We start from the raw sequence: 16,016 nt of genomic DNA, 5'->3' as shown, positions 1-16,016 counted from the left end.
CACACCAAGGTTCAACTCGAGTTCAACTCGAGTGACAGGACTGCACCCAAAAAAGGTCAAACAGGCTAGTAAGTTGTACCCTGCAGGCACGGTGACCAGCTGACTGGTGTACGCAGGAGCACGTGACCGCTTCTTCAACCATGTTCGATTGGGAATAAAGGAGGAACGCTGCATCGCAGCCTTTTCGGACCAAAACCAGTCGACTCAGCGTCCAAAAGACTACAACATATGGGCCAATCGCGGTCATCCGTGCTTTTATAAGAACGAAATGGCGCTTTTAGTGACATTTTGCATACAAATCCCCATCTAGTAGGGCGCAGTCACCCAGTTTCGGTGGAAGTGCGCGAGTTCGATTGGGATTCAAGTAGGAAGGGAGCGCCGCAGCTTCCTCGGACCAAGACCATTCGACTCAGCACCCAGAAGACTACAACTGGTGAAAATTTGATTTTAGGGTATACTTCCCCTTTAACGCCTCACTGAGGGAAGAAAAGATTTAGTGCAATGCGTCACTGTGACACATCATCCACTTCTCCAGTACTGATATGGATCATTGACTGCCTAGTCTATGCAAGTGATTCACTGGTACAGTCAGACCTCGCTTATCCGGTCCTCTTTTTATCTGGATCCCTCGCCATCCGCAAGAAAATCGTTGGTTACCGATTTACACATATGTCCTGCATACATACAGTATGTGTGTTCGATTATCCGGTTCCCTCGCCTATCCGGATATTTTTGTGGAAAACGGATGTGTGCGGTTAAATTCATGAGCTTAGCTAGTAAAGCCATGGCATGTGTGCGGTTAAACGAGGTCTGACTGTAATCGGATTGAGCTTACTTCCTACACCAACAACCCAATGACAGACAGTAGGGACCTTTCGCACCACGCGTACGGATACGAAACGAATGCTGATTCGTCACCTGGCCCGTTCGAGGATTCGTCAGAGTCCCTGCGGAGAACTCGTTTTCACGAATGGAAGCCTCTTCATTCGTGGCACGCTCCGAATCCGTCAGGTACACATTTATTTGGATAGGTACACATGTTTTGCAAGGTACACATTTTTCCCTTGATTCCATGATCCATGCACGTGTGCGTGTAAAAACCCGTACGCCAAGCTACCGGCGCCCGCGGCCGTATTCGTAGTTGCCATGCACATTTGCATGACGACTTGCGAAACCTGAAATCTGTTTTCAACGAAACGATTACGAGCCGAATCAAACTTTCGTTTCGCATTCGTTTCGTAGCAAATGCGAAAGGTCCCTAATAATGTGAAGTTTGTTACGAAACCACTCTAGACTTACATGTGACCATGGTGATGAGAATGATATCATTGATGCACGCGAAGGACTAAAGGGACCGTCACTTAATTTTTGCCGACTACCCGCCAAAAAAATCTTTTCGTTTCACGTGTCAGACACGTCCGCGAGCGCGTCCGACTCGCGCGCGCGCGCGCCCGCGCTAGCGCGCTACCTTTCACGTCAGGCAATCTGTTCACGCCACATGGCTAGATAGCACGTACATGCAAACATGATTGAAGACTTGCAAAATCAATTTTTTTCCAAGTCCAGGTGCTAGGCGCTAGGCCTAGGCAGTACTAATGTCAGGCTAATGCCCAGGCAGCTGACTTTATTTTCGGAGAAACACTACTCATTGTAGTAAAAAGTAACAATGAATAGCGATATCATCTAGGAAGGATCGCTACCCTAACGCGAAGGAAAGGCCTTGCGCGGCTGCTCTACGAAGTGTTGAAGAAAGACTCATCAAAGTTAGTTGGTGGACGAACAACTCGCTGGCGCCGGAAAACTTGGCCCCCAACGAGTCGATGGTGTTTGGTGAATCATCAAGCATAATGTCTTGTAGCAGTGTTCACCGAGGAAGGAGAACGCTCTAGTCGCTGCTGTTGTCCGTTTCATCCACGTTGGGCGTTAGCTGCACCGCGCCTATTGTGTTTTAGTATTCCATGGACACACATTAGCATTCAGAGCGATTGTGGAGCCACAATTTACTTCACACAGCGTTGTATTGTCCACGAGCGCAAACTTCATCATCAGCAGTAACTGTTACTCTTCATCCTACATGTAGACTTGGAGTATACACGGCCTTGTCACGACAGCGACAGCTCTACAGAGTGTTCAAGTGAGAAACATTAATTTCTATTGTTGGTGGATGAATAAATGGCTGGTTCCGAAAAAACGCGGCCTGCACCGATGGTGTTTGGTGGATCATCAAACAGGGTGACCAGCAGTGTTCACCGAGGAAGGAGAATGCACTCGCCACCACTCCGATTCATCCAAGTGGGCGTTAGCTGCGCCGCGCCTATTGTGTTTTAGTATTCCATGGACGCACACTAGCGTTCTCAGCGATTGTGGAGCCACAACATATCTTCATGCGGCGTTGCACTGTCCAAGAGCAGAAACGTCAGCAGTGACCCATCATCATACATGTAGATTTGGAGCATACACACCATGCGCCAATGGGCCTTGGCACAACAGCGGCAGCTCTACGGAGTGTTCAAGTGAGAAACATTTGTTTCGACTTATGGTGGACGAACAAATCGTCGGTGCCGTAAAACGTGGCCTGCGCCGATGGTGTTTGAACCATCGAGGGCTCCGGAAGCAGCAGCTGAGCCAGATTAGCCAGTCTTGCCAACTCTCAGTTGCCGGACTCCGTGCTGCAGCTAGCAGCACTGGCACCAGCCGGAAATATTTTTCCGCCGATACCCGTTACTTCCAGTTCTGCCAAGGGCATAACTGGAATCCATTGCCAGGTGATGACTTTTTACTTTATGTGTTATTTTGCTGCCGAGTTGTTCAGAACTTTTCAGCCCCGATCTGTCCATGTCTACATGTCGGCCATCCGCAAACTTCATGTGGAAGTTGGCTTTACCTACCCGTCGGGCCCAATGACTCTCCTCGCAAGGTTCCTGTCGGGCATCAACAGGTCATCATCGACACAGCGTCATCGCCTGCTGATAACCACTCAACTTCTCAGGGAGATTAGCCGGCATGTTGCCTTTCCACGGATGTGGCACCCTCATGACAAGGCCATGCTAAGGGCAAACTTGAATCATAGCATAGTGGACTCTGCAATGAACAGATTATGAAACTCCCTGCAGATTTACTACGGTCATTTCTGGTGACTGGTCTTGGGGCACCGTGGAAGCTGTGACTGGTTGCCAAGTTTTGTTTTGTGACTGATCATGGGGCATTTGTGACTACTTCGAAGCACAGCTCTGATTGATCACAGAGTCTTACTGTTGTGAATATTTATATCGATTGAGAAGTCAAGCAGCCACGGGGTGCAGGCCTTGCAGCTGTGAGTATGCATACGGTACATATTCACATGACTCTATTGTACGCTGGACACTGCTGGTCCATTGTTGCAGTGTGTAAGTGAACTGCAGAACCTATTCCGTGATGAAACACCTACTCTTGAAAGACTGAATGTTTGAGCTAATAGTCTTTTACTTCACTCTCATGCTGCTCATATAATTATACCATACGCCAGAAGACCCTAAGTTAGTTCTAAGATTTTGTGGACCATGTGACCATGTGGTACTTTCACTCTACAGCCAAGTCAACCTCTTCGTCAACACACAGGGTTTTCCTCAGACACAAGCGAATGGTTTACTCCACTCTGGAGAAGAACACAGTTTGCTCTCTCGAACACCAACCGCAGATAACTACGGAATGTAGGAAGTGCAACAACTGCTAGAATATTGAACTGTCGTCCACACAAAACAAATGAAGACAACTGAAAACCAAAACACATGTAACTGCCAACATGCATGTAACAGCGACTGCAAGCCAGAACTACAGACTCCGCGCAGGGAGGAACAGGGGAAACAGAGGTAACGCTTCCGACTCCGAGAGCTTCGAATAGCAGCGGACAAAACAATCCATCAACCTTGCGTGTCACCTTGCGCTACCGCAAACGAACACCTATGGATGCATAGTGCAGCACAGACTCAGTGCATGCACGGTGTAATAACTGGAGTACATGTAAACCGACAACGGTCACCTTGCACCCTATGCAGTAAGTTACATAGGCGGTGCCAACAAAAGAGCAGGGTTCGTGTATAGTGCACACTCCAATGGCACAGCAGAAAATGTTCTCACCAATAGCCACTGCTAGCTGTTTTGTCATCTTGCTGTGCCAAATGATGCTGTATAGACGCGCCAAGCAGAAATGGACTGCTTATGAGCGTGAACAGGCTGGATGGGGTGACTGATGGACTGTCGGAGTTGGCGAACCACAGAAATCGTGTCGCATCTCTGTATGCTGGGTTGGCACTGATTTGTAAAATGGCCTTCTCAGTATCGCAGGTCATGACGATTGGTGGCAGGCAAAATCGTAGAACAATGATGAATTGCCTAATGGCTAGGTCGTTGTTAGTAAGATTGCCTGAATCCTGGATGTCAACACAGTCTAGGTCCCACAGATCTGGGATGATGGTGCAGGAGTCGGAAGTTGCATCAGTTAGAGAAACGATAGCTGGCATGGCTGCTCATCGGCGTAGCTGAGTGCTTGGAGTGACGTGTTCGGCCAGTCACCACAAAACCGACTGTGGTAGGCAGAAACTGTAGTCCTGGCGGAAGTCCTCTGGTGCTCCCCGTCAAGACTCCCAGAGGAAATCTGCACCGATCAAGACGACTGACTATCTTACGGTCAATGGCGATACTGGTTGATGCTGCACTAGCTGCTGTTGCGCTAGATGCTGGTACCTCGTCAGCCACAGGCTGGTCAGCTACTATGTTGGTACTGCTGTCAGATTTCTGTTGAGATTCAGGGCAGATCGTGACATGATGGTGACTCTGATTGGTGACCCATGCGAGAACACACATTACACTTGCGGGTGGCCTTGCACTGAGTTGACCGGTGCCCTGTGCGCAAACACACAAAGCAACGCTTCTGTTCAATCAGTTATTCTTTCCGCTGTGCTACTGTTGCGTATTTCGCGCAGCTCTTGTCCAGGTGAGATCCGCCGCAGAATGCACACCCTCTCATACTGCTAACAGCCACTAAAACAGCCACTGACTTCCAACTACCAAGGGAAAGCAAGCCCAAGCGCAGGAGAACCGTGCGCGCGCGGGTAAGTGACATATAATATCGTAGTAGAGCTGGCAGGCAAGGCATGATCAGGGGTTCAGGCCCTGCCTGTAAACGCTCTGATTGGCTCAAACCCTGGCAACAATCACGTGACATGTCTGAAAGTACAAGTAGTTGCGATTTATGCTGAAGTTCAAACTGACGGAACACGTGCAGCGCTACACCATGAACCGTGTGGAAACAAAAATAAGTAGAGGAGACACGGGATAACAGACATGAACTCAGGGTCAAACTGATAACTGTGAAACGTGAATGCATGCAGTATATGGAGACAAAACAAAGTCACAGAATTCAGTACGTAACAAGTACTACACACTAACCTCGTACATGAGAATGTCACGACACCATTTGAATTAGCTCTTACACCCCACTTATGTTTCAGTCAGTAAGAGTACACATGCGTACTTACGTTGACTCTATTTTATCTGACTTGTCCAACACCATCGTTGTGAGCCTTCGGCACTTGGGAATACACAGGACAGATAAGATAGCAGCAAGAGCATCTCCCCGCTCTGTGAACACAGCTCAGACGCCATGCTTCATGATTGTGTGCCCATGGAATACAAGGACACAATAGACTTAGTGCAGCTAACGAAAAGGATGAACGGTCGACGGCCTGAGTGTTCTCCTTCCTTGATCAACACTGACAGTCACAACATACCATGTTTGATGTTTCAAGCACCATCGGCGCAGGCCACGTTTTACGGCACCGACGATTTGTTCGTCCACCAAAAGTCGAAACAAATGTTTCTCACTTGAACTCTCCGTAGACTGCCGCTGTTGTGCCAAGGCCCATTGGCGCATGGTGTGTATGCTCCAAATCTACATGTATGATGATGGGTCACTGCTGACGTTTCTGCTCTTGGACAGTGCAACGCCGCATGAAGATATGTTGTGGCTCCACAATCGCTGAGAACGCTAGAAAAATTACGCTAGTGTACGTCCATGGAATACTAAAACACAATAGGCGCGGCGCAGCTAACGCCCACTTGGATGAATCGGAGTGGTGGCGAGTGCATTCTCCTTCCTCGGTGAACACTGCTGGTCACCCTGTTTGATGATCCACCAAACACCATCGGTGCATGCCGCGTTTTTTCGGAACCAGCCATTTATTCATCCACCAACAATAGAAATTAATGTTTCTCACTTGAACACTCTGTAGAGCTGTCGCTGTCGTGACAAGGCCGTGTATACTCCAAGTCTACATGTAGGATGAAGAGTAACAGTTACTGCTGATAATGAAGTTTGCGCTCGTGGACAATACAACGCTGTGTGAAGTAAATTGTGGCTCCACAATCGCTCTGAATGCTAATGTGTGTCCATGGAATACTAAAACACAATAGGCGCGGTGCAGCTAACGCCCAGCGTGGATGGAACGGACAACAGCAGCGACTAGAGCGTTCTCCTTCCTCGGTGAACACTGCTACAAGACATTATGCTTGATGATTCACCAAACACCATCGACTCGTTGGGGGCCAAGTTTTCCGGCGCCAGCGAGTTGTTCGTCCACCAACTAACTTTGATGAGTCTTTCTTCAACACTTCGTAGAGCAGCCGCGCAAGGCCTTTCCTTCGCGTTAGGGTAGCGATCCCTCCTAGATGATATCGCTATTCATTGTTACTTTTTACTACAATGAGTAGTGTTTCTCCGAAAATAAAGTCAGCTGCCTGGGCATTAGCCTGACATTAGTACTGCCTAGGCCTAGCGCCTAGCACCTGGACTTGGAAAAAAATTGATTTTGCAAGTCTTCAATCATGTTTGCATGTACGCGCTATCCAGCCATGTGGCGTGAACAGATTGCCTGACGTGAAAGGTAGCGCGGGCGCGCGCGCGCGCGAGTCGGACGCGCTCGCGGACGTGTCTGACACGTGAAATGAAAAGATTTTCTTGGCGGGTAGTCGGCAAAAATTAAGTGACGGTCCCTTTAGTCCTTCGCTTGATGCACTGTAACCCTCTTGAGTAACTATGGCAACTCCAACATGTCACTATCTATGGATGCATGAACTCCCGAGTGCATGACAGGCAGTCACCTGTCGACCAACACACATCCAGCAGTTACAAAAATCTCATGGATGCCAGGCTTCATTTGGTGTTTTATGGTGTTATGTGACGCTGCCTAGCAATCGCCATGCTCACATTCTCACGGCTGTTCACGTGCAGGCACTTATCAATATGGCGTCGTTCGGTGCGATTTATGTAATATTGTGCGAATAGTACAAATACGCGATGAGTTTGCGTTTTTGCAAGAAACTCATGTCGATCCTCGCGTGGTTCCACGATTTGGGACGCGAAACCAAGAGAAAAGTTGTGAAAGCGCTCGAGCGAGATACTCGACTTTTCGGCAATTTGAGAGAGAAAGAGGGTGGAAAGGCGTCCTGGCCTGCCCAGTTAGCTGTCTTTCCGCTTCAAAGTTCAAACTTGCTCGAAGTACTCCTGGCAGTCTGAAGATTGATCTCGCCAGTGATTGTCAGCCTCTGCTTGGCGTGCTCGCGTGTACAACATTCAAGTTAGACATTTCGTAATCGTTCAACGCACAATAGGGTAGATATCACAATTTCAAGCTCACTTGGCCGGCTGCTGTCTTCTTCTACAATACCCACATGCCGACTAAGCAATTTACAGCAGGAAGCAGCCTTCTACACTCAACAGCAACTAAAGGGCCACACCATTTTGTCTTCCAAATCAAGAGAAAACAGGCTCCTGACTCGTCGCGCGTATTTAGAAGTTCACGCGCGTATTCTAATGACACTTGGGGAAGACAGCCAGAGGATAGTCCTCTACCTGGGAAAAAATCGATCTAAGCTGGGAAAAAATCGGGAAGGGCTTCTCGGAGCCGAGTTTGTCAGCAACGACACAAGGAGTATTCCAGAACGAAGCCAAAGTCGCACGACACAGAACAAATGTTTCTTGAAGGAAAGGCAGTCATGTGAGGTACGAGCGGAAAGCTTGAAACAAGACGCAGATGATCAGCGTGTTCCCCGGGCTGTCCGGGCTGACTAGTCTCCAAAATCCAGTGGAAACCATGGCCTACTCGTGTTCTGACGATTTGAAAATTCAAATGTTCTTGCCATTGAAGCCCAATCGAGACTTTCGGCGGCCATATTGTTAAGTGGCGTGAAATCGCACAAAAAAACAGCCGTGTTCTGTGTCTGTTCTGCTGATGTGTGGAAATGCCATGGTGGGTGAGCTGTGAGTCCATGAGAGCATACGAGAACGTACTTGCCTTTGCTTGTCCGTATGTGGAGCGTGTATGTTCTACTATACAGGTCACACCATTCGTGCAGCCCTCCGCCGGCAAACTCAGGTCATTGTCGGCTGGCATTGCAGTGGATATTGTGATGTGGGAGTAAGGCGTACTGACTAGAAGGTTACGTGACCTTGTGTTTTCTTCTCTTCTTCTTCATGACATGGGTGGCCAAAGCTAAGACCAGTAATTGATACCTGAAAGTTTCAATATAATTCTTAGATCCCCCCCCCCCCCCACACACACACACACACACTGCGATAGGAGTTAGCAGAATCTCCTCAAACAAATGGGTGCGTGTTCAACCATCAGCAGATGAGTTCTATGGCTTGGAATCATTAGTACCTAACCATGACTCAGAGGAGCATGAGCAGGCTCAATGTCCGAGATGTGACGTTTCTGCCAGTGCAGAACCATGCTGCAGAGCAAAATGTCTTAGCTGGACGACCTCTAGAAACCGTCATTTGTATTCGAAGGAAGGACTTTCCGGGAGTAGGCTGCACAATAGTGTATGATGTGGGAGCAAAACATAAGTAGGAAGCTGTAATGTTCCTGAGTGAACATCAAGTTAGTTCCTGCACTCCATAGATCAACTTCACTCCACAAGTCCCAGACAACAACTAAAGTTTATTTACATAGAACAAGGAAAGATAAAGATGCACAACCAGGATCCATATATGTACACAGTACGGGAATGCATATGGGTAACCGATCCCAGACCGGATCGGGTACAACAACGGGACCACAACATCTCCCTTTTTATGTTCGAAGAGAGAGAGGTTACAGAGGTAACAGCTCGAAGAATATTATACATACAGAGGAGATAGGGTAGAGACAGACAAATACTACATGCAGTTCACGGTCATCAGTGTCAGCGACTGGAGTGAGCATGAGCAATGACTAATGCGTTTACAGGTCGAGTCTGTTCAGCGGCCGGGATGGACGTGCTGATCGGCGCAAGGTAGGCTGGAACTCGACATCAGCGGATGGAGGTTCTGCAGATGTAGTGACATACAACTGCGGTGTTGGTGTTGGTTGCACATCAGGTAGCAACTTGACGTGGCGACGGTTGCGGCGGTACTCGGACAGGTTGTCGGTCGTGACAATATAGGATCTGTCGGAGACACGGTCTGCAATCACGGCTTCGGAAGCGAGATCTTGCACCCAGACTCGGTCGCCTTGGGTCAATGGTGGCAGAGATTGTGCTCGGTGTGACGAGTCGTACGTCTCACTCTGTCGGTCTTTCTGCCTCACCTCGAACTTCCTTAGCTTGGAAATATCAGGCCAACTTGGAGCGAGGGATTCCGCTGTACATGGGAGGTGTGTGCGTAGACGACAACCAAACAGGAGCTCGGCTGGCGAGTAGCCATTTGCGAGGGGTGTTGACCTGTAGTTGAGTAAGGCATCGTTGAGGCTGTTGTTGGTCTTCAGGAGACGCTTGAATGTTCGAACCGCTCGCTCAGCTTCACCGTTGCTCTGTGGGTAGTGCGGGCTACTGGTGCGGTGGGTGAGCTGCATTTGGGCTGTGAATGCGGCGAATTCAGCACTTGCGAACTGTGGACCGTTGTCCGACACAAGGACTTGAGGGATGCCATGGATGGCGAACAGCTCGTGGAGTTCCTTGATGACGGCTCCAGAGGTAGTCTTCCGTAGCGGGATGGCGTGAATGTACCTGGAGAAGTAGTCGACAGCAATGAGGTACTCCTGACCGTCATGTTGGCAGAGGTCGACTCCTATTCTCTCCCATGGCAAAGAGGGAAACGCAGTTGGAGACAGAGGCTCTGGCGGCTGAAAACGATGCTTGGTGCAGGTCAGGCAGTTCTGCACGCATTCTGAAATGGCACGTGTGATACCTGGCCACCAGACGGAGGACTTCGCACGGGCCAGGCACTTGGTTATGCCTTGGTGGCCGTCATGCAAAGTGGCAAGTGTAGCTTTGCGCTCGGATGCCGGGACTACGATCCGAAATCCGTGGTACAGCAGACCGTCGTGAACTGAGAGCGAGCCACGTTCGTTGCGGTAGGCTTCCAGGTCTGCGTTGACCTTGGTCGGCCAGCCATGGAGGGTATGCTGGATTACTTGTTGCAGGACTGGATCGTCAGCAGTGGCTGTAACGAGAGCGTGTTGCTTGGTAGGACTGCATAGAGACGACAGGACAGCGGCGATGGTGGCTTCCGAGTCACTGTGTAGGTCGGATTCGGTTGCTGGCGTGTCAGGAAGAGGAGCTCTGGACAGCGTGTCGGCGAGAACCATGTTCTTGCCAGGCACATACTCCGCCTGTACATCATAGCGCATGAGTCTGATCAGTAGACGTTGGCAGCGTAGAGGTACTCGGTCGAGGTCACGCGTGTTCATTAGTGGGACCAGCGGCTTGTGGTCCGTTTGAATGGTAAATCGGGGCGCTCCGTAGAGGTATTGATGGAAGTGTTCACATCTCCAGACCGAGGCGAGGAGCTCTTTCTCGATCTGGGCATACCGTTTCTCTGCTGCTGTCATGGTGCGTGAGGCGTACGCGACCGGCTTCCACTCATTGTCGTGGAACTGTAGCAGTGCAGCACCCAATCCATAGCTGCTCGCATCAGCCGTGACGATGGTCGGTGCAGACGGGTCGTAGTACGCGAGACACGGGGCTGCGGCAGCTAGGCGTTTGAGCTCTGTGAAAGCTAGCTCATGTGCTTTGGTCCATTGCCACGTCGCGTCGCACCGGAGTAGCTCGCGCAGTGGGGCGGCTACGGTCGACAATGACGGCAGAAACTTGGAGAGGTACGTGAAGAGTCCAAGTGCACGACGGAGCTCTTCCACATCAGCTGGTGCTGCAAGGCGCTCAATGGCATCCAGCTTGACTGGGTCAGGGTGGACACCCTTGTCGCTGATCCGATGGCCCAGGTACTTTAGGGACGTGCATCTGAACTTAGACTTGTTCGGATTCAGTGTCAGACCGGCATCACGGAGTCGGTTCTCGACGGCGAGCAGAGCAGCATCATGCTCAGCCATCGATGAAGCATAGACGATGATGTTGTCTATGAACACTGCTACGTTGGGAATATCGCTGAGTAGACCTTGTAGCCGGCGCTGGAATATCTCAGGCGCGCTCGTTATGCCGAAGGGAAGGCGCTCGAACTTGAAGCGGCCATAGGGAGTGATAAACGTCGTCAGCAACGACGCTTCCTCGGAGAGTGGGATCTGCCAGAAGCCAGACGTGGTGTCCAGCGTAGAGAATATGGTAGAACCGTTGAGTTGTGCGAGCGTGTCATCCACGGTCGGTAACGGGTAGTGCTCTCTCTTGACGCTGGCATTCAGGCGCTTGAGGTCTACGCATACACGCACGTTGCCGTTCGGCTTGAGGACCGACACGAGGGGTGAACACTAGTCGGTCGGCTGCTCGACTTTTGTGATGACACCTGCTTTTTCCATACGCTCCAGCTCGGTACGAACCTTGAGGCGGATGTGTATTGGAATGCGTCGAGCATTTACACAGTTGTATGGTTTGCAGTCTGGCTTCAACTCAATCTCGACTGGCTTGCCTAGCATGCATCCGATTTTCGGCTGGGCATCTGAAGAGCCAACATGAAGACGTTGTACTAGGCCCATCTGTTCAGATGTCTGCCTGCTCAGCAAGTTGACACCACCAGTGGCAATGACCAGGATAGTGACTGGGTACTGTACATCACGGAACACAGCACAAGTGTGGAACTCACCCTGTATCGTGAGCTGGTTCCCATCAGGCCCAATCATACGTGTCTGGCACGGACTGAGTACTGGCGGTGCAGATAAAGCGTTGTAGCTGGCCTGCGTCATAATGTTGAGATCAGCTCCAGTGTCGATTTTGAAATCGAGGTGTGAGCCGCACAGATCCAGTCGTACTATCCACGGCTCGTCAGCGGTGTGGGTAGAAGCAGCTCCAAGGAAATTTTCGCCGACGGGGTCCGACTGCAAGTCAAACTCAGCTACATGCACATAATCGTTGTGTGCTGCACTGGCGGAGGCAGACCGGCAGACGCTGGCGAAGTGTCCAGACTTACGACACTTGTTACAAGACTTGTCCTTGGCAGGGCATTCGTCACGGTTCGATTTGTGGTCTTTGGAGGAGCCACACCACGAGCACTTCTTACTGTTGCTCGAGTCTCGTTGGGACTTGACCTGTGGTCGCTTTCCCGTCGATCCGTAACTTGCGTAAGCAGGGGACTTGCCGTGTTTCCGTTGCGGTGAGGTAGCTGCAGCAGCTTGGCTCACCCGGGGCGTTTGCTGGGCGACCTCGGCGTTTACGGACTCCGTTTTGCGTGCCAAGCTCACGGCAGTCTCGAGTGTCAGCTGAGCGTGATCCTCGAGCTGTAGCTTCTTCGAAACTTCTCGGTTCGTCATATGGGCCACCAACCTGTCGCGGATACGCTCATCTGACTTGTCAAACGCGCAATATTTGGCTGCAGCACGGAGACGACGCACATACTCTTCCACGGATTCACCTGGGTTCTGGACACACCTTTCAAACAATGTCCGTTGATGGATTACGTTTACACCCGGGCGAAAATACTTGTCAAAGGCCTCCAGTACCTTGTCGAGTTTCTTCTTATCATCCGCGGACAGAGATAGAGACTCAAAGATAGGATCGGCTTTGGCTCCCATGGAGTAAACTAAAGTGTCTACTTGGCGTTGCCCGTCCGCCTCGTCCAGTTTGGACAAAGAACTGAAGCGTTCAAAACGGGTCTTCCAGAGTGGCCATGCTTCTGGGGTGGAGAAATCGAACGGGGCAGGTACAGGAAATTTGGCAGACGACATGACCACCTGCTACTTCTGACACCATGTAATGTTCCTGAGTGAACATCAAGTTAGTTCCTGCACTCCATAGATCAACTTCACTCCACAAGTCCCAGACAACAACTAAAGTTTATTTACATAGAACAAGGAAAGATAAAGATGCACAACCAGGATCCATATATGTACACAGTACGGGAATGCATATGGGTAACCGATCCCAGAACGGATCGGGTACAACAACGGGACCACAACAGAAGCGAAAACATGGCCCTCTCTCCTTACGCCAGGCCTAACAAGGAACAACCCCATTCTGTCGGCTGCATGTTCATACGCAAAATGTTCTTGGCATGCTCCGTGATTAGAATGATTACCCATTGCTTATGTTCTGTGCATGGATAAAACCTCGGGTGATTTCGATGGAAAGGCTTTACAGCTAAATACTTACATTGACTAAATTCAAAAACTCACCCACAGGGTGCCCGGTCGACCGAGGTGCCCATAATCTGGAGGCCCGGATAAGAGAGATGTGGGTGTATATTATGAGTCTGCTTCCCTATTGAACTTTCAGTCAGGATTTCGGGTGCTTTCACCTGTATTTGGCGAGTTCACTTTCTCTCCAGTCACATCTGTGATGTGCTCGATTCAAGAATTGCTGGCATGATTTTTCCTTCCCACTGCGGCCTCTCTCTCTCCCTCATAATGGTGTAGGTTCTTTGTTCTTTGGTGCATGCGGTTGTTTGCGTTTGTGGATGCAGCTGGTGGGAGAGTGTGCATGTGTTTGGCATATGCTGTTTGTTTTGCCATGCTCCATCTGCAGGACACACGGCCGTACTATTATTATTTGCCCTCATTTTACCCAGTGACCTGCTACATAATTTCGGGTGGGAAATTTACCGTGACCAGGGTTGCCCTAAAATGACAGGTGTTCTGTTCGGCCCGGGGGAAATATGGGGGGGGGGGGTGTTGCTGGTGATGACAGGCTTGGTTATGTCCTTGACTCGGCACTGGTTATCATGTCAGCAATGGCATGATATCCGCCGAAAGTAAAATAAATCTCTTGCGTTGACTGCACAATTTGCATTCCTTGAGCTGTCTTCATTTTCAGGAGCTACTAGTACTCGACCGAAATAGCACGGAACATGTAGCAACTGTGTTGTTATTCTGAGATGGAGATCGACGTTATTTCCAGTGCGGCCGGTACTTAGTGTGGTATCATGATAGTGGTAAATACCTGTCTAAGGTATCATGTCCGCTATCAGAGTAAGAATGGATGTGTACTTGGAAAAGAATGCCTGTTGAATTTGCAATCAGGCAGTGAGCCCATGCACATTTTTGATCCGATGTCCTACATCATAGAAGGTGATACAGCATTGGCAGTGGTTTTCGGACTTTTGACCAATTTGTGTTAGGTCTGATCTACACACATCCCACCACGCCTTCAGGAGCTGCATCTCACTTGGCCCTGATACATTGGGATGGTTGATTTGCTATGAAAGATGAAGCTAGATATGACTGGGCCTCATGTGAACCTTGACTTTTTCATTCTACAAACCTCCCTAGGACAGTGGCAATTTGTTCTGTTGGCGGATTTATTTGTTATGGCTTGAAGTTGTCTCATGCATCAATATGGTTTGTCTCTTGGCATTAATCTCAGTTTTTGTTTATTTATTTTTTTCAGGGACGCCACAGCGCGGTGGAGCAAGCACCAGGGACCCGGCCACCCAAAAACCCTAAGTATCCATGTGCTGTTGTTTAGTATAGCGTTATATGCATGGATCAACTTCCTCTCCTCATTCCAACGGGCTGAAGATAAAAATCTTCCAGGCATTCAGACTGCGCACTCTGCATGAAATTATCAATCTTGAAATATTGCGAATACTTCTGATTTTTAGTATGCAGCAAGAATTTTGACTGTGATTGCATCCTTGTTTCTTTCCTGCACCTTGAAAGTTATCCTTACTGTTTCACGATTTTCTCAACCTGACATGAGTTGGAAATAGCCCAGCAAACCAACAAAGCACTTCCAGACCGTGAACAGTCAGCATGTCTACTTCAGGAATGGGGAGGGGAAGATAACTATTAGAGTGCATGTCAACACATCATCCATGCACATGCATGCCTTTCAAATCCATACATTGTTTTGTCGTCTAATAGTTCTGTTTGCTATGCTTATCTTTAGTCCAGGTTCGTCAACGGCTAAGCACCACGACTGGTCCAGATGGACGGCTGGCAAGCAGCATCACGGCGGGACATCGCCTAGGAACAGTCTAAGTACCCATGTGCTGTGCATGAATTTTTCAAATCACTGCAGAGAATTGTTTGTCCCATTTACAGCAGGACCCGCTCTGCATGTCAGGACTGATGTCCTATGTAGTGCATGCTTTGTCCATGTAGTGCATGCATTGTCCACCCCGGGGATAGCTTTGCAAGGGGCACACCTTGCATGCCTGCAATGTTCTCTGCAGCTTTCTCATGCATGATATCTATTATTATTGTGGTTGGTGCAGCCCCGGTTGTTGCATGTATTCGGGTGGGTGAGTAGCTAGGGTGAATCTCGTTGTACTGTAGTGCAGGTTCATGGGCTGGTGTGTGTTCTGTCTGCTGTGTGATTCTACTGCCCAGCTCAGGTCAAGCGCCAACCGGACAGGAGGACGTGGTGGCAGCGTCTGCCCTATGCAAGGTAACTATTTATCTACTCTGCACTGTGATATCTTTGCACGCCTCCAACACAATTCTTGGCCAGTATCATAGAACCCTCCCCTGCTCCATAGGTTTTCAGACTACACAACGGTCGGAATATTGTGAACAATTCTTACATTGCATTTCCGTTGGGATCGCACAAAGATTTGCAGCGCTCAATTGTTTCCCACTTCCTCTGATAGACTGCCACAACGCGTATCTTCAGTACAG

General features: G+C 49.6%; 1 protein-coding gene across 1 annotated transcript; it reads right to left on the bottom strand.

Annotated features, from left to right (window-relative positions):
* Window positions 1–9,260: 9,260 nt before the first annotated feature.
* Window positions 9,261–13,127, bottom strand: LOC135828070 (uncharacterized protein K02A2.6-like). The gene is made up of 2 exons (XM_065340503.1): window positions 11,768–13,127; window positions 9,261–11,662 (listed from the first exon to the last, which is right to left on the bottom strand). Exons 1-2 carry the CDS (start codon window positions 13,125–13,127, stop codon window positions 9,261–9,263), a joined length of 3,762 nt encoding a protein of 1,253 aa, XP_065196575.1.
* Between the last annotated feature and the right edge of the window lie 2,889 nt (window positions 13,128–16,016).

Source organism: Sycon ciliatum, chromosome 12 (assembly GCF_964019385.1).
Source record: "Sycon ciliatum chromosome 12, ocSycCili1.1, whole genome shotgun sequence".
In the NCBI taxonomy this organism is placed as follows: Eukaryota; Metazoa; Porifera; class Calcarea; order Leucosolenida; family Sycettidae; genus Sycon; species Sycon ciliatum.
Note: the sequence above shows the minus strand (reverse complement) of the source record. Positions and strands in the feature narration are given on the sequence as shown.